Source organism: Orcinus orca, chromosome 5, assembly GCF_937001465.1.
Source record: "Orcinus orca chromosome 5, mOrcOrc1.1, whole genome shotgun sequence".
Classification (NCBI taxonomy): Eukaryota; Metazoa; Chordata; class Mammalia; order Artiodactyla; family Delphinidae; genus Orcinus; species Orcinus orca.
Window position 1 is genome coordinate 40,649,493 of NC_064563.1, and position 19,000 is coordinate 40,668,492.

General features: G+C 38.1%; 1 protein-coding gene across 6 annotated transcripts; it reads right to left on the minus strand.

Moving 5' to 3' along the window:
• Positions 1-249: 249 nt before the first annotated feature.
• Positions 250-18,280, minus strand: C5H3orf33 (chromosome 5 C3orf33 homolog). 6 transcript variants are annotated; one of them, XM_033414763.2, is made up of 6 exons: positions 18,122-18,280; positions 16,236-16,295; positions 11,687-11,764; positions 8,596-8,743; positions 3,346-3,506; positions 250-1,055 (listed from the first exon to the last, which is right to left on the minus strand). In XM_033414763.2, the coding sequence occupies exons 1-6, from the start codon at positions 18,233-18,235 to the stop codon at positions 654-656; spliced, it is 963 nt and encodes a 320-aa protein (XP_033270654.1). In that variant the 5' UTR covers positions 18,236-18,280; the 3' UTR covers positions 250-653. The 6 variants fall into 6 exon arrangements, with proteins under 6 accessions (XP_033270654.1, XP_033270652.1, XP_033270655.1 ...); XM_033414761.2 differs by having other exon boundaries at positions 18,096-18,261; XM_033414764.2 differs by lacking the exon at positions 18,122-18,280 and adding an exon at positions 14,541-14,594 and having other exon boundaries at positions 16,236-16,272.
• Between the last annotated feature and the right edge of the window lie 720 nt (positions 18,281-19,000).

The following is a 19,000-nucleotide window of genomic DNA, read 5'->3' on the forward strand; positions in this document are numbered from 1 at the left end:
TCCGGATGCGCAGGCTCAGCGGCCATGGCTCACGGGCCTAGCCGCTCCGCGGCATGTGGGATCCTCCCGGACCGGGGCACGAACCCATGTCCCCTGCATCGGCAGGCAGACTCTCAACCACTGAGCCACCAGGGAAGCCCATGTCACTCTTTACTAGTAGAAAATGGTCTAAGTGACCTTCTCTTGTAGCTCTGCCTCAAATTCACAAGCAGTTATAAAGTAGTGGAGAGAAAAGAGCAGCCTCAGACATGATGCATAAAGAGTCCCTTTATTATAAGTAATCAAAAGTAAACAAATACTCTCTTTAAACAAAAGTTAAATACGGCTGCCCAAAATGACTAAAATAATACAATGGCCAATAGTTAAACTCTCTCTTCATATATTATCACTACATGTATATCGCCCTCAACCTGATAACTTTTTACAGAGCGTTTCATTTTTCCTAAAAGGATATTACATTAATCACAATTTATTTAAATTATTCTGATATTACATTTATAAGAATCATCTCTTAAATATTTAAATACATTAGAATGCAACTTTGATCATTTGGGGAAATTTCCCATTTCAACTCAATGAAAAATATTCATTATATTTATCCATTATATTTTATTCTTTTGGGAGTAAGTCACCTCCAGATCTCTTGGAATATTTCATCCTTTTCTACGAAAGTGTATGCGACTCAGAAGTTCTCTGAACTTCAGTATTAAGGAGTAGTTATTCATGTTTTCTTTCCATGTTTCATAAGTCCTTCTAAATTTGTCATAATAACTTTCTTTTTTCAAGTTGAAATCTGATCCAATTTTTTTTAAATAACTGTCTTTTTTCCATATTTCTCTCCAGGAGCCTTTGAATTTTTCCAAATAACTTTCTTTTTCAGATTCTTCCTTCCATATTCCTTCTCCTTTTTTTAAGGCTATTAATTCAGCTTTAAGTAAGTTTCTGTGAATTCTCCAATAGATTTTAGAATCATAATTTAGCCCTTTAACGAGAACAGTTTTGCCAAGGCCTCTTCTCAAAATTTCTTCATTCAGACTCACACTAAAATATCTACCCTTGAATAAAAAAATAACACAAGCCAATTATTTAATAAAGTTACTAGCATACCTGTAACACTTCATTTACTTTAAAATCAGTCATTCTGCAACTTGAGTCCTCCAAATAAAAGTCAAAAATATAAATGCAAAAGGGTCCTTAAGAGCTTAAAACAGTTAATGCTAAATCCAAGAATTTCATTACTAGAAGAGACCATTGCTCAAAGACAATTCACTCTTTTATAACATATAGTTCTCCACAGGCTCACTGGTCTCCTACCCAAAAATGTGCAGAAGCAATAAAGCACGAAAAGGGTTTTTTGGTTTTATTGTTGTCGTTTGGAGGGGAAATGGAGCACACACCAGATAGGTAAAATGACAGGAGGCCATAGCAAAAGAGAAACCAAAGAAAAGTAACGAAACTAAAAAGTAGACAAATGCAAAATGAAATGAATCATCACTGAACTGTTAATTTAGGTTCAGAAGTCCAGTGTTTGAGGAAGGCACTGGCATGTAAATACATTTTTAAAAGATGTCCCATAAAATAATGAACATAAAAATAGTCCTGGCCCTTGAATCTTCACCCTTCAGGAAATTTCATTCATACCTCACTGCCTAATGAAACCAGATAAATGGGATTTTTTTTTTTCTCACTAATTTACAGTGTAAAGGAGATCCTGCTTAGCTATTTCCATAGTCCTTGTGGGATTTTAACTTAACAAGGTTAATTTTAACAAAGTATTAGTAATTTTATAGCTTCATTAGACAAGTAATTCACAGTTAAATTTTTTTAATGTGAAAACTAAAAATTTAAAGTAGGAAACATTTTCTAAGACTATATAAAGGAATAAAGTAACCTTTTGTTCCTTTAAATGCAGTAACTTTTGGTACATGATGATAAGCGGCTAAGAAATACAGTTTTAAAGGGATTATCATATTTGTCTCAATGTTTTAAATTTAATGAGCTGAACCAAAATAAAAATAATTAAAATTCAACCTCACACTACAGTAAAATTCAACAGAAGTAAATTACCGAAATTGCATAAAACATAATTTGGTCACCTTCTAGGAAAGAGTATAAGGTAAAGACAGATAAGGTAAAGTGTGGGCTCAGAAGCCAGGAAGAGCTGGGCTTGAATACCGGTTCTTCTACTTCGTTACCCGGAGTCCCCCCTGTAAAAGGGAATAAAATGATTCCATAGCGGGGTTTTGAGGATAAATAATATATACTCCTCAACTGAAAAGAGAAGTTAATATTTTCGTAAGGCCTTTGGGATCTTTTATATACTTCTGTATTATCAACTTAGTCAAGTGTAAGATGCTTCAACCAATCAGTATTGGATAATTCTTATTTTGAAAGAACTGAATGTGATCTGGACATGCAAAAATTAATGGATTTCACTAGGTGTTCTCTTAATAATTCACAAAGCTTTAATAATTAAAATAGTTATAATTCTAATCACTTTAATGTGAGGTTATTTTTCTCTTCAGATTATTCTTGTTTGTTACATAATAAGGAACTTTAAAAGTAAGAAAAATTACCCTTAATCCTGTTATAATAACATTTCAACTATTTTATTTTTCCATGTTCTTTTTTCAGTAATCGTCCACCAAAAGAAATTTGGAAGAAGGCACATCGAAGGACTCAAGACAGTGACAGGGCAACAGTAATGAAGCTCTCAGGCATCCGCAGTTACAGAATGGCTAATGGCCAGTCATAAAGGTGAGGAAACTCTGAGGCAATGTCTTCAGATGACTGACTACTGATCATGAATAGTATTTAAATAGGCTCAATTTAAATATGCCCAGTAGTATTAAATATGCTCAATGTTTTTAGAGTTCAAAGACTTATATGTTAAGGCATACCTATCTACAAGGTATTGGACCAGAATGAGCAATATTTACCTTCAGAAAACACCCTTGCTCTTTGCAATTTTCAGTTGACAAGTCACACTCAACAAGTGGTTTATAATAACAAGTGTGATATAATGTCCATAAATAAATGTGTAAGATACTCCTTAAACTGGCAATGTCCAGAGTCAATAATAATTCGAAGTTTTTTAACTTTTTTAAAATTTTCTATTTTTTTCTATAATAAACATATAAACACAATTTTTTCTATAATAAACAAATTTTATAGCAAAATTTATATATGAAACATCTAGTTCTCTATACATAATCACTGTGAGTCATACTTTAAAAAGACAAAAAAATTCAGTCTCATTATATATTCAAGGCTCTGATTAATGACGAGTTTATGTATTAAATAATAAGAATAAAATATTGCTAGTTATTTCTTCACACTACTTACCTTATTCACTAAAAGGTAGCAAAAGAGTGCTGAATTCTCCTTTCCAAGAAGTTGGAACCATACTACTTGGGAAGGTTTTAGCTCTTTTTGTAACCACACCTTCCCAGTTTCAGTGAGTTCTACTCCAGCCAACTTAACCAGCAAAGCACCACACGGCTCTTCTAAAAGGGTTAGGTAGAAGAGAGTTTTAGCTTTAATACCACGTTGCAAAAGCAAATTCCAAAGTCATTTGGGCTCCAAAAAACAACTGGATATATTATGTTTATTTATAAATACCCAGACTATCTAGATATAGATCCATTCATTTCTATAGTCAACCTGTCTTTTAAAACAATACAAGTATGTAACAGATGGAAATTTCAAAAACTCATTTCAGTAAGATCCAGAACAGGATGTGGGGTTTAACCAATTTACCTTTTTAAAAAAAATCTGCCAGATTTGGGCTTCCCTGGTGGCGCAGTGGTTGGGAGTCCGCCTGCCGACGCAGGGGACGCGGGTTCGTGCCCCGGTCTGGGAAGATCCCACGTGCCGCGTGGCGGCTGGGCCCGTGGGACGTGGCCGCTGGGCCTGCGCGTCCGGAGCCTGTGCTCCGCGGCGGGAGAGCCCACAGCAGTGAGAGGCCCGCGTACCGCAAAAAAAAAAAAAAAAAAAAAAAATCTGCCAGATTTATTTCTCTGCACACATACACGTAATGCTACAAGATACGTCGTTCAATAATATAAGCTCCTACGACCAATAGGACTGTATAAACTGCGTTTTCACTTAATGTACTGAGGATATTTTCCCATCTCAATAAATATTGATTAATATCAACATTATTTTTTTTAATATACATTTTACAAAACTGACTTCCAGACAGGATTTTATCAATTTATTACCCAAGTAACATAGTGATAAGAAAGTCTGGGCAAACTCTTGATAAAATTTTAACCAATTAAACTTTAATAACAGGATTTTATTGCAGAAAAAGTTTATAACTTTCCATAAAGGATAATGGCTGACAAAAAAAAATCTTAATGACTTTTTTTTGAAAGAAATTATACATTTAACATATGTTAAACTCTTATACAAGTAGCTGAAAGTATAAAGTTAAGTTCATTTAATTACTAGGGAAAAAGTAATACTTGAGTTCAGGAAGATATCCTAGAAGTTTGCCACAATATTATTTGATGATAGAAAAACATTTTCTTTAGGGCATGGGTTCTTGAAACCTGTCCTAGAGTTTCAGTTAGATAAGTATCAAAAGGTGTAAGTAGGATTATGTCCTTAGAAAAATCTGTGACACAGTAAATACACAAATTAGATTAAGGCAGAACATATAATAAAGACTAGATGAATTTAAATCATTGGTACGTAATGAGTTAAGGGAAGCTTGAAGATTCTGCGGTCTCTCTTCAATCCTTTAATGCTGCCATCAACACCAGCTGTCCTCCAATAAAACATCCTCTAGTCTTTAAGACCAAAATTTTGGGGACCAAAAACATGAATCTAAGTCAACACTATCAACCTGAAGTATTAATGTCCTAATTCTTCACTTCACAAAAGGTCATTGGGATTCCTTTAAAATTAGCAATTCCCCATTAAGCATTTAAAATATGATGCAGCCAATAAAAATTTAAAAATAAATCTTCCAAGAACTAATCTACTGAATAAGGTTAGTTATATACATCATATATTTTTGCCCAAACAGTTGAGATTTTTTTGAAAAAGGAGATGCAACTTTTAATGCTTATGATGTCTAATTTTAGCTTTATGTGAATCCCTCTATCTTACCAGCTCTTCAACAAATCTTTTATGCACATATTTTAAAAAAGCCTAATTCATACTGTATTGGATGACACAGATGATGCCAAAGGTTATAAGGGGACAGCAACATGGGCTCCAGTGGAAGAGCCCAAGAGCAGGACTTGGGTTTTGCAGAATGAACAGAGAGGCAGGAGGAGGAAGAGGAAGTGAGTATGTCAAGTAAGGGAAAGACCATGGGAACCTGGAAAAAACGGCAGACGTAAGATGAATATGGCAGCAAATCACCACTAAGGAGTTTGCTATATTTCTGTTCCATCAGATGGGTCGGAAACTTCATAACTAAATATTCTTAAGGTTTTTATAAAGATAGTACATGATAGAAAAACAACTGATTTATACCCTCAATTTAGAAAACATTATAAGTGAATTCATGACAATGGACAATTTCACGAGACAGGAGTATCACATACGTCAAAAAGATTATTTTTTACCATCCCCGGATAGAAGAAGCTTTGAGTAATATCCTCATTAGACTGCAGGTTTTGTGACTACTGTAGGATCACATCCATTGTTTGCCACTATATACTGAGACTGTGACAAAACAGCAGGCATTCAGTAAACATTTATTGAAGAAATGAAGTGTCCTAAGAGTTCCGCTTCATAAAAATTTTCAGCTCTGTGTGTGTTTGCCTCCTCATCATACACACCAAAGATAAGAGCATGGAAGGAAGGGATATTACAGAATAGTCATGAGGAAGGAGTCTTGGAAATATTATAATTCTCTTCTTTGATGGTGGTGGAAACCATAAGCCAAAACTAGAAATAGAACACAAGCTCTCCATGCCAATACACATTCTACTACACCACACAGACTCTACTCTGATGTAGTTTTCTGAGCTAAATCTTTTTGGTTAGAATGGCCTTAACTTGGGGAGCCTGAATCCTAGCCTTCCTTACAATAAAATCAAAAGTCCATCCCTGGGACTTCCCTGGTGGCGCCGTGGTTAAGAATCCTCCTGCCAATGCAGGGGACACGGGTTTGATCCCTGGCCCAGGAAGATCCCACATGCCGCAGAGCAACTAAGCCCATGCACCACAACTACTGAGCCTGCGCACCACAACTACTGAAGCCCGCACTCCCCAGAGCCCACGTGCTGCAACTATTGAGCCCATGCACCACAGCTACTGAAGCCCACATGCTCTAGGGCCAACGTGCCACAACTTCTGAGCCCATGTGCTGCAACTACTGAAGCCTGCGCACCTCGAGCCTGTGCTCCGCAACAAGAGAAGCCACCGCAATGAGAAGCCCGCGTACCGCAATGAAGAGTAGCCCCTGTGTGCAGCAACAAAGACCAACGCAGCCAAAAAAATAAATTAATTAAAAAAATTTAAAAAAATAAAAGTCCATCTCTATCTTACAGGCCAGGTAGTAAAAGTAGTGAAAGGAACATAAGGAGCTTTCAATTAACAGCTATTTTTAAATGAAAAAGATTATGCTGTAACATCTTATTATATCAGTCAAAATAGTGCTTGGAAAGCAACCTTCTAGTTCTACAACCATTTTATAAGTAAACAGGTTTAACAAATGAAAATGCAAAATGATCTCTTTAACATCAACAATTTATGTCAGTTACAAAAAGTATTAACACTACCGTTACATTTGTACTGGTTATCATCTGTTGGGACGAATAAGACATGTCTGTTTCTTTAACTTTTGCATCTGTATACATAAAGTTGTGGACTGGGTAGCAGAAAATCTGTTTTCTACCTTTGATTTCATCAACTGTTAGGTAGATGGCTTCATACATGGCCTTTAACTTCTATAGAAAATATTTAAATAAGTGGGGGAGAAAAGTAAGTTTCCTTTCAGCTCTAAAATTTTGATTGTTTGTACCAACTTGATAAACATTTTTATTTGATGTGAAACCCATTAATAACAATATGTGTATATGGCAATTAGAGTGCTGTGGCATTGCTCGACTTCTGGGGCAGATTCCCACTGAATACCATCCCTGAAGTTGTGCGATGTACAGCCTGGACAATCACAAGTGATGACCTTGCTGTCTAAGCACTAAAGAATCATCACTATTTCAGACAGGAGAGATTTAAATTATTGTAGCATTATTACAACAACTGAGAAGGGAGAGGACTTATGAAGTATAAACCATGCTTAGAGCTGAAATGGCCATTAAATGGCCATTAAATGGCCAAATAAACATCTCAGGTATCTTTCTTTAGGGAAAAATACTGTTTGATTTGTTAAAGAAGTCAATCATTTCAGGTATGTCTGGGGAAAAAAAATTAATCTTATTCCTTTGCAGCCCTATCTAATTGAACAGAGTGATATTCATTCATCTGAGGCTAAAGAAATAAGAATCCCTTTCTTCAAAACAGTAAAATAATATTAAGAAGATCTTTAAATATAACTCAGTTAATTCATTTGACAAATTTTGCCAAGTCTCTGCTGGCTAACAATTATTTCTCTAGGGACTGTGAATAATGAGATAGATAAGAAAAGTTCCCTGCCCACCAGGGGCTCACAGTTTAATAGAAGAATATAAACCTAGATATATAATTACAGGAAAATGTGTTTCAGTACTTTAATTGCAGTGTGTATAAATTGCTTGGGGGACAGGAAAGAAAGAGGCTAATTCTGCTTGGGAGTTAAGGAGAGCTTCACAGAAGAGCTGACATTTGAGCTAGATCCTAAAGAATCCACAGGAGCCAAGTCACTCTGGGCAAAGAACTATGCCCAGGGCATGAGAACACATGGAAGCAGCAGGCATGTCTGTGTGGCTGGGGGCTTTGCCATGAAGCAGGGAGAAATGGGAATTGCAGCAGCAAAGCTATGGACTCTGCCCAGCTCTCCAGCCTCCTTTGGGGTCTCTTGTCCCCTTCTTCCCTATGCCCTGGCCAGACGAGCCTTCACGTGCTTACCAAAAGAGCCAACGCATCCCCACACATATTCTTCCTAGCCAGCCCCCTCCCATTCTTCGGGTATCTGATTAAATAGCAACTCCTCAGTGAGGCCTTCTCTGACTACTATATATGTAGGTTCGCCCTTCGTACAACCTCCTATAATTCTCATCCCATACCCTGACCCTCTTCTTCAGCGCTCTCAGGACAATTTTTCATTTGTCTGTGGCCCATCTTCCACCTGTACTATAAGCTCCAAGGGGTAGAGTGGTCTTGTTTATTTCACTCCCCACGTACGGCTAGCATAGGACCTAGAACACAACATGTGCTCAATATTTGTGGAATAAATGCTTGAATGCCTGAATGAACCACTGAGTGGTTGAATGAGAAAAGGAGGGAAGGAAGAAAAGAAATCTAGAGCCAAATTAAATAGTTCTTGTATGTAAGTCAAGAATTTGGACTTTCCCTCATAGACAATGGAAAGTTACTAAAAATTAAAATGACTTTTTTTTGCTATTTTTAAAATAACTTCTAATAAAGGAACATTAAAATAGTTATTTAGTGTTATTATTTTTGCACCTTACTTACTTCTCCATGAAGATATAATAGGTAAAGTAATGGGAATATGTTCAATCTCTAAACCATTCTCGGTTATTCGGCGTAGTCGTCCTCGTAGTTTAACATTCCTTCTTATAAATTCTACTGGAATATCTGAAGGACTTGTGAATTTTGATGTCTGTTGATTTACAAGGAGAAAAATATAACATTTTACTACCATTTTCATATTAAAATTAAGCATGTCAAATTCTCTAAACATTTTAAAGAAGATATAACCACTGGAAATTTTTAATTTGGTTCTTAATTTTATATTAAAATTTTAATAAGATTTAACACAAAGTGTTTATGGGAACATTATTTAGAAATATATAGTCATTATTTTACTATTTCAAGCTACTCTATAGAGAACATTAAACAGACTCCTAATTTCTAAAAGCCTACATCCTCGAAATATGACACAATCCATCAAAAAGCAGTGAGTCTAAAAAAAAAAAAAAAAAAAAAGCAGTGAGTCTAAACATGGTACCACACAAATCTGGCTAAAGAGTCACTATCCTACACTATAGATGTACCATCTATTCATGCAGGTACTGCTGGGAGAACCTAACCAAAACTGAGGCAAGTTAAATTTGACTACTAATCAACAAGGTTTTTTCCCTTGTTTTTTTATCTCATAGGAGAAAAAGGCCCCTCCCAAAAGGCCAACATTAGGAATTTATTTAAATACCTAACACCTTGGAGTTAGTCAACATTTTATACCTGTGTCTTCCATATTAACAGTACTATAGAGATAACCTTAACTCATAATCATGGCTGGGTGAGAACCTCATACAGGCAGAAGGATAGTAAGATAGATACTATCTTACTTCCTAAGATAGTGAAGTTGGTCTAAACATTAAAAAAAATTTTTTTCAAACAAGAAAAATATTGTAGCAGACAAATCCAGAATGTGGAACGTTAAAAATGGGATAAATGACTTGGTTACTCTAACAAATCAATGGCGTAAAGGGGAAAAAATGGGGGTGGGGTTCTAGACTGTTATAAAATAAATGAGTCATAAGAGATATAACAAACAAACGCAATATATGGACCATTTGAATCCTGATTCGAACAGATCATCTATTGAAAAAAGACACCACTGAGACAATCAAGGAACTCTTAATATGGTCTGGGTATTAGATGATGCTAAGGGGTTATTAATTATCTTAGATGTGATAACGTTCTAGGACAGACGGACACTGTGAGTCTCCTGATGCGGCACAACAGGAAGCAGTATACACCGTCACCTTCTTGTTCACACTAAATCTACCAAGGAAACACAAATCTAGACTGTGGGACATTCTCTAAGACAAGTGGCTTGGGCTCTTCAAAAATGGCAGTGTCATGACAGACAAAAATTAAACATAAAGTGGGATAAAAGTCTAGATTAAAGGAGACTAAAGAGACATGACAACTAAATACAGTGTGTGATCCTGGGCTGAACCTTAGACTGGGGAAAAAACAGCTACAAAGGATATTTTCAGAAGATAAATATGAATATGAACTGGATTTTAGATATTACTGCAAAAATATTAAATTTATTAGCTGTGATATTAATGTGACTATGTAGGAAAATATCCCTGCTCTTAGGAAGTACACTATGAAGTCCTTATGGGACAAGTTCCATCATGTCTGCAACTTGCTTTCAAATGGTTTCACTGAGGGAGAGAGAGAAAGCACAACCATGGCAAAAATGTTAACAACTGGTGAATCTAGATAAAAAGGAGGTGACTGCTTTTTCTGGGGAAAACACTGTGAGGAAAAAGATTCTGAAGGTATGTATTGTCAGCATTCATTCAAGAATGTGGAATATGCAGAACATAAACAAAAGGGAAGAGAAATCCTAAATCAAACACACATGAAAAGTTTGAGTGAGTCACCTGACAGAAGTTGTCTATGAAAAGTTTATGGGAAAGACACAGAAATGTGGGCTAAACATCCACATAGATGGCTCCCAATATGGTTCTGTGACATCCCTAGGGTAGCACTGATGAGTTAATGTCAATGGGAGGGGAACTCTAGGAGTAAGCCACAGGGCTCTGACCTGGATCCTCTCCTGTTTAATACGATCACCAGTGACTTGAATGAGAGCGTAAGGATCGAACATCAGCAGGTCTGATGCTTGGAAGGGTATGAATACTAAGTCGGAGTTAGTATTTTAAAAGATCCTGACAGGGCTTCCCTGGTGGCGCAGTGGTTGAGAGTCCGCCTGCCGATGCAGGGGACATGGGTTTGTGCCCTGGTCCGGGAAGATCCCACATGCCGCGGAGCGGCTGGGCCCGTGAGCCATGGCCGCTGAGCCTGCGCATCTGGAGCCTGTGCTCTGCAACAGGAGAGGCCACAACAGTGAGAGGCCCGCGTACCGCAAAAAAAAAAAAAAAAAAGATCCTGACAATTAGAATGAATGGCTACAACATAAAAGTCTGCCCCTGTATCCTCCCAAACTAAAGGATAGAAGAGAATAAAGCAGCATATATGGAAAAGATTTACAGGTTTTAGTTAATTGTGAACTCAAGATGAGTGAAAATGTGACAAGGCTGCCAAAAACAAAAAGTGCAAACTCCCTCTCCTCTTTGCCCAGCCCCCCCACAACTCCCCTCTGCAAAGTTCCACCCAAAGCAACATTATTAGAAGCAGGATCCAGAACAAGAGAGGTGAGGGAGCGAATACTCTAAATCAGGCTCTAAGTGGAATCTATCTGGCTGTTCTGGGTGTCATATTTCATAAAAGACTTCATCGAACTGGAACAAAGCCAGAAGAGGAGAAAAAAGATGGTAAAGAGCCTGGAAAGTACATCACCTGAGAAAACCAAGAGTATTTTGCCCAAGGAAGCAAGACTTAGAAGGAGTAGAGAGGGACATTAAAGATGTCTTCAACTACTACAGGTCCATCCTTTAAATTCTGAGGTGTTTTCGTTAAAGGATACACATAAAAGGGCAAAAGTGTGCCCTGATGTTTGGAGTTTTGGAAGTTATTAAGGAGCTAGGGGAGGAAATGGAAAAACGTAGAACCCAATGTTCTACTTTCACGAAGCTCACAGTCTATGTGAAGAACCTCTAAAGGCAGATCCCACTGCATCTACCTCATGATGGGAGGAATCCAATAATCCCTCAACAGCCAAAAGTTCAGTGCAGCATTTCTGTGACACAGAACGCATCATCTGGAAGAGGAAAAGACAATATGCATAAAACCAGAATACAACTATAGAGCAACACATGAATAGGTTTAATATAAAGTGTAAGTGCTAAAGGGTCAAAATGGAAAGGATAGGAACACCTGAGGAAGACATCTTTCAACAAAAAAATCCTGAGTTTGTGATAAACACAGCCTGCTCTCCGGAGCAGGCAGAAAGATGATCCCACTAACAAGGGTGCTATGCCCAAGCTTCAGAGGGTGAAAGGCAGTCCTAAAGGCAAACAGACAAAAGCTGGAAGCATCGCAGTGAAGAGAAAATAATAAGGGTTTTAAATTCAGGAAGATGTCATATGAAATCCAGTTCTGCCATGTACTAGCCGGATGATCTTGTCAGAGTTATTTCTCTGACCATCCATCTCCTCATCTATAAAAGTTAGGCATAAGAATACCTCTATCACAGAATTATTTTACCTATTAAATGAAATTATATATATAAAGGGCTCAGCACAGTACCAAACTTAATAATCTTTTTTATTTTTTAAATACGAAATTTGGAATTGTCAATCTGTAACTGAAAGAATATGAGAAACTGATAAACTCTCAAAGGGAAGAAGAAGGAGAGAAAACCAGCAATCCAAAAAGAAAGCTGGAGAGGAATTATCAAGGCTCCCTGTGGCAAGATATCAATGCAACATCCATTCCCAAACCCATTCTCCCTTGCCAACATGCTCTGTATGGGGTGGAAAAGCCAAACGGCCACTTGCCCAGCCTACTTTCCCCAGCTAGAGGTGGCCATGTGACAAAAGGATGTGAGCAAAGGTCTACAGAGGGTTTCCGGGAACATTTTTGCTTTTTGCATAAAAGGAAAAGATGCGGCTGGCACCTTCCTTCCTTTTTCCTCTCCTCCTGCCTTGAGCAGCCTGCTATAGCAGCTATCTGTGCCATGAGGAAAGGCAAGGAAAATCAGACAGACCTAAATTCTATGTTACTGAGTCGGGGAAGCAATGCTAGCAGCCTCTAACCTCCAAACTTCTTGTGACATGAGAAAAATCAACTTTTTAATTGGTTAAGCCACTGTTGATTGGGGTTTCTCTTATTTCTAGCTAAAGATCTCCAACTGTTCTATAACAGAGTTTTTTATCCCCTAATGTTCCAATGTTCTTTTTCTCTTCCTTAGTCTGCTCTTCTCATCACTATTATCAAAAACCATAAAATCTAAGAAAAAGACACCAAACTTAAGTCTAAAATAAATAACGTCATAACTATATATATATATATAATTGAATAACTTGCATAAGTCAATGACGTACCTAACATAAGCAGGATTAGGACATGAAAGTCAATGAGAAAAAAAAAAAGAATTAAAGTCAGTGAGAATAAAAGTGAACATAATAAACAGTAACACACTCTGCTTTTTTTTTTTTGCAGTACGCGGGCCTCACTGTTGTGGCCTCTCCCATTGCGAAGCACAGGCTCCAGACGCGCAGGCTCAGGGTCCACGGCTCACGGGCCTAGCCACTCCGCGGCATGTGGGATCTTCCCGGACCGGGGCACGAACCCATGTCCCCTGCATCGGCAGGCGGACTCTCAACCACTGCGCCACCAGGGAAGTCCGTCACACGCTGCTTTTAATATTACCAAAGTGAAGTACTGAACTATATACTAAAAATAACGAAAAACTTACAATGATCTCTAATTGATTCATGTGTTTTTTTAAGGGCTAATAAGAGAAATGATCCCTCAGCACTATTTTCCCCTTAACTCTTAATCAGATAATTTAATATTTTGGCAATTTTGGAAACTTCAAAATACAGATATGTCATGGAATGTAGAAATATAAGAAAATGAAAAAAGTAGAACGAAAAGAACTAAAGTTTCAAAAGCTCCATTCTAGAAGAATATACATAGGCTAAAAATGAATGACTTACAAAATCATGGAGGTGTTATAAGAAAGAGCCTATTAAATATAAGATTAAAAATGAGTTCAAGACCCCCCCCACCCCAAAAAAGACAGCCACTTCAATAAATGGTGCTGGGAAAACCGGACAGCTACATGTCAAAGAGTGAAACTGGACTACACTCCATGCACAAAAATAAATTCAAAATGGATTAAAGACTTAAACGTAAGGCCTGAAACCATAAACCTTCTAGAATAAAACACACGCAGTATGCTCTTTGCCATCAGTCTTATTAGTACTTTTTTGGATATGCCTCCTCAGGCAAAGGAAACAAAAGTGAAAATAAACAAATCGGACATCAAACTAAAAAGCTTTTGCACAGTGAAGGAAACTGTCAACAAAACAAATAGGCAGCCTACTGAATTCGAGAAGATATTTACAAGTGATATATCCAATAAGAGCTTAATTTCCAAAATATACACAGAAGTTATACAATTCAGCAACAAAAAAACAAACAACCCAATTAAAATATGGGCAGAAGACCTAAAGATATATTTTTCCAAAGAAGGTATACAGATGGTCAACAGGCACACGAAAACATGCTCGACATCACTAATCATCAGGGAAATGCAAATCAAAACCACAATGAGATATCACCTCACACTTGTCCGAATGGCTATTATCATAAAGACAACAAATAACAAGTGTTGGTGAGGATGTGGAGAAAAGGGAACCCTCGTGAACTGTTGGTGGGAATATAAATTGGTTTTGCCACTATGCAGAACAGTATGGAGGTTCCTCAAAAAATTAAAAATACAACTACCATATAATTGAGCAATTCCACTCCTGGGTATTTGTCCAAAGAAAACGAAAACACTAATTTGAAAAGATATATGTACTCACATGTTCACTGCAGCATCATTTACAGTGGCCAAGATATGGAAGCAACCTAAATGCCTATCGATAGATGAATGGATAAAGAAGATGTGGTATGTATATATACAATGGAGTATTACTCAGCCATAAAAAGAATGGAATCTTGCCACTTGCAACAACATGGATGGACCTAGAGAGTATTATGCTAAATGAATAAGTCAGACAGAGAAAGACAAATACTGTATGATTTCACTTATACGTGGACCCTGAAACATAAATGAACAAATGCTGCAAAACAGAAACACGGTCATACATACAGAGAACAAACAGGTGGTTGCCAGAGGGGAGGGGAGTGAGGGAAGGAAAGAAATAGGTAAGGGAGATAGGACTAGGAGATAAACTTCTAGTTACAAAATAAATGAGTCACAGGTATGACGTGTACAGCATGGGGAATTTAGTCAGTAATTATGCAATATCTTTGTATGGTGACATGGTAACTAGACTCGTGGTGATCATTTTGAAATGTATTGAAATATCAAATCACTACGTTGTGTAACAGGAAGTAACCCAGTGTTGTAGGTCAATTTTACTTCAAAAACAAACTCATAGAAAAAGATCAGATTTATGGTTAGGAGAGGTGGGGGTAGGGGAAGGGGGAACTTGGAAGGTACAAACTTCTAGTTATAAGATAAACAAGTACTAGGGATGTAATGTTCAACATGATTAATATAATGAACACTGCTGTAAGTTATCTATGAAAGTGGTTGAGAGAGGAAATTCTAAGACTTCTCATCACAAGGAAAAAAAATTTTTTCTATTTATTTAATTTCATATCTATATGAGATGATGGATGTTCACTAAATTTACTGTGGTGATCATTTCATGAGGTATGTAAGTCAAATCATTATGCTGTACATCTTAAACTTATACTTTCACTGTATGTCAATTACCTCTCAGTTTAAAAAGATGAGTGCAAGGCACTAAAACAAAAAGAAGGGAAAAGAGAGACAAAAGTTTTGAAATTGGTGTCTGGGTGAAAAGGCAACAGTTGGAAAAGATATAGTATGATAAAGTAATGGGGTGTAGTCAATGATAATACAAAACAATATAGAGATAAGTGTAGGAAATAAATATATATAGAAGCAATATATCCATCGCAGTTGGATGACACATGACACTGACACCGAACATGACACTGAAATTACATCCTATGATAAAAATAAAGTGTATTAAAAAAATACTTGTAAATCTTGAATTATCAAATGGATCTCCACAATGTCTATTATTAATACATTATTGAAAGGGCAAAAAAATACACTAAATGAAAGCATAAATTATTTAGTTCTAAGGGACATAATTCAACGGCGATTTAAATTTAATACCACCATAGGAAACACTTTTGACTGTTTTCAACATCTGAAATGCAAATTTAGTGGTTACACCATTCTAGCAAATTAAATCCTTTTCAGATTCCTTTTTAAGCAGGAAGAAAAATGATTATGGAAATACAGGCTGTGCAATTACTTTCCATAAAATCCTGTGGATGTGTTACTTTCAAACCAACATCTTAAAATATGTTCATTGTTCTAAAATACTATTTAAAAGCTTCTAATATGAATAACAAAATGATACACTGCTTGAGATATCATCTTTCTCGTTTGAAGTGAGAAAAATTAACTGTCTGGTGCTTATCATAATGTCTCCTTCATTTTTTTAACTTACCAGTCGAACACTTCTTAGAAGTAACATTACTCCAGCTATGGCCATTACGGTGCTGATGTTCTTCAAAAAGAGATTTAATGATTAATCCTAATTATTATTCACAATAGTGAAAGTACTAATTAGAAGGCAGAAAAAAAAATCCTCTCTGTACCTAACTGCCCAAATAAGGCATATCCTTCAACTAAAGGTCCACTTCTTCCAAAAAAACTAACTACCCACCCGCCCATTAATCTTCCCCTTTTTCTCCAACCAAACTGGCACACACAGTAGTAATATACATAATATGGTACTGCTCTCTATTGATTGTATTGCTTTAACCATGAGTTCCCTGAATGCATGAATTAGTCTAATACTTACTTCTTCTGCAAGACCCACAGGAACTCTATAACCCTGAGTCTGCAGGCAGAATTTAAGTATCTGGTAGAAAACTTTATCACCAAAACCTTAAAATATAGCACTTGGGAAATACATGTTGCAAACAGTTGGGAAAAACTTAGCGATACCTTTGAAGTGCTTCGTTTAAACTGAAACAGACCTAAGGGAGTTTAATTAATTTAATAAGGATACTGTAATTCCCTCAACAGTGGTAATCTAACATGCTTTCCTTCAATAAATACAACTAAGCATATAAGAGATGAAGTTGAAAATATACACAAGGGTACATTCCATGATTGGATTATTTGGAATGAACTATCCATGTGCTTGCTAACTTAACACTGTTTCCTCCCCAATACTGATGAGGTTATTTTTTAATTTGTAATAACCAATGCATCTCTTCCTGCTTACCTGGAAGAACCAAGGCCTTGTCAATTAACATATATGTGTGTGCATATTCACATATATATATTGCATTAATGCTACAAATATTTATCTAGCACTTACTAAGTGGTATTTACTACTCTAAGGACTGGGCTGCACTGGTGAGTGAAAACAGATACGGTCCTGGCTCTTGTGCTGCTTGGCTGCAAAGTATTTGCAAAGCTGATGATCCTACTCAATTTCCCAGCAGAATTCAACAAAGTTAATCACTCCATCTGAACACATACTCTTCACTTGGCTTCCAGGACACCTGGTTTTCCCGATTTTCCTCCTCCTCCCTGTCTGTTCCTTCCTAGTCTTTGCTGACCTCCTTTTCAGGCCCCAAATTCTAAATGTTAGAGAGGCACCCAGGTCTCAGTTCTAGGGCTTCTTCAGGAGCTTTTCTGACTGGCTCCAAGACGTCATCCAAGCTTTAAATACTACTCAAGGTTTATGCAGCCCATTCCCAAAGTTATATGCCCAGTTCTGATTTCCCTTCAATACATGACTCCTGTCTCCAGTTGCCTAGAACATCTACAGCTACGTTTAGAAGTCTAATGACCATCTTCAAGTTCACTCATCTCCATCTAGAGGTCTCATAGGCATCCTCAAGTTCACACGTGCAAAAAGCTCCCTAGATTTCCCTAACAATTCATTTATCCCAACTCCTCTATATCAGCAATTTCCAACACCATTCACGAAGCAGGCAGCCCCCTTTATTCCTCTCTTTGTTAGAAAGAAAGGAATCACCACAATCCTCTCTTGCCTAGTCGCCGAAAGTGCAGCCTCCCTCCCCCCCGCCCCCGCCCTTTGTTGGAACTCCAATGGCCTCTCACTGCATTAAAGAAACGAACTCCTCCATTCTCCCCAGGCCTATGGAGTTACATGCCCTGCTTTGGTGTCTGCCCGGCCCTTCCCAACCGCCCCCGCGGCCCCGCACACGCTGCCCTGACCGGGCGGCCCCCGAGCTGCTCCCCCGCGGCCTTCCATGCCTCCCCGGCCCGGCGGGTCCGCTGCCCGGGCCTCCCCAGGACGCGTCTCCCTCAGGCCCGCGCCCACCACCTGCCCGGCCGGCGGGTCTGCGGTACCCGGACGAGACGCAGGTGGTCGTCTGCCCATTGCGAGATCCACGCCACCACATTGGGCGCCGCTCGGTCCCGGTCCGGCGGCGGGGTGCCGGTGGCCGCGGGCCTCCCCGCCATGTTCCCAGCCTCCCGCGAGCCCGCGCCGCCTCTTTGACCGGGCGACAGGGGGCGCCGCTCTCCGCGAGAGGGCGAACGTGTTCGCGTTCCTCCGGCCGGAGGGGAAGCCGTCCAAGCGGACCGCCGGGTCCCCTTCTCCGCAGCCTAGGAGTGGCCGGGGGCAGGCCTCCCAACCCATAATGAGATATCTTCACAGTGACCCCAGCATTTATGCAGGGTTTTCCCACAGCGCAGGAGCTCTCTGTGATACGGGGACAGGAGCTACAGAATTCCTGGCCATGCTGATGGGAGATGATCACTTTCAACTCGCTTAACTCACATCTGTGGGTAGCATGTGCCACACAAGAAAGAAAACTGAAGTAGATCATTCCTTACACCTGCTCCCAAATATAACAAGATGCGTATTTCTTATAGTTGAATTGTTGCTTCCTAAGCCAAATATGCTCTAAATCTTTGAACTGTTAATTGATTAAATGTAGGGAGCTGACATATTCCAAAAATCAATACATGGATATTAACTTATTGCGGTAATCATTTTGCAGTATATGCTTATATCAGATCATTATGGTGTACACCTAAAACTAGGAAGTGTTATGTCAATTATATATCAATAAAAAATCAATACAGTTAGTGTATTTTAAAACAAACAAAAATAAGTCACAGTACAGTGCAAATTATATAATATTTATGTAAAAAAAAATTGTGTGTCTGAACCATGAAAAGCTGTGCAAGAAACCTGTAACAGGGATTACCCCTGGGAGGAAG

Coding starts and splice junctions, on each gene's coding strand:
- C5H3orf33 (XM_033414763.2), bottom strand. CDS start 18,235: ATGGCGGGGAGGCCCGCGGCCACCGGCACCCCGCCGCCGGACCGGGAC. Junction 11,765..16,235: donor TTCTAAGAAGTGTTCGACTG/GTAAGTTAAAAA, acceptor TTCCTCTTCCAG/ATGATGCGTTCTGTGTCACA. Junction 8,744..11,686: donor TGGATTCCTCCCATCATGAG/GTAGATGCAGTG, acceptor GTAAATCAACAG/ACATCAAAATTCACAAGTCC.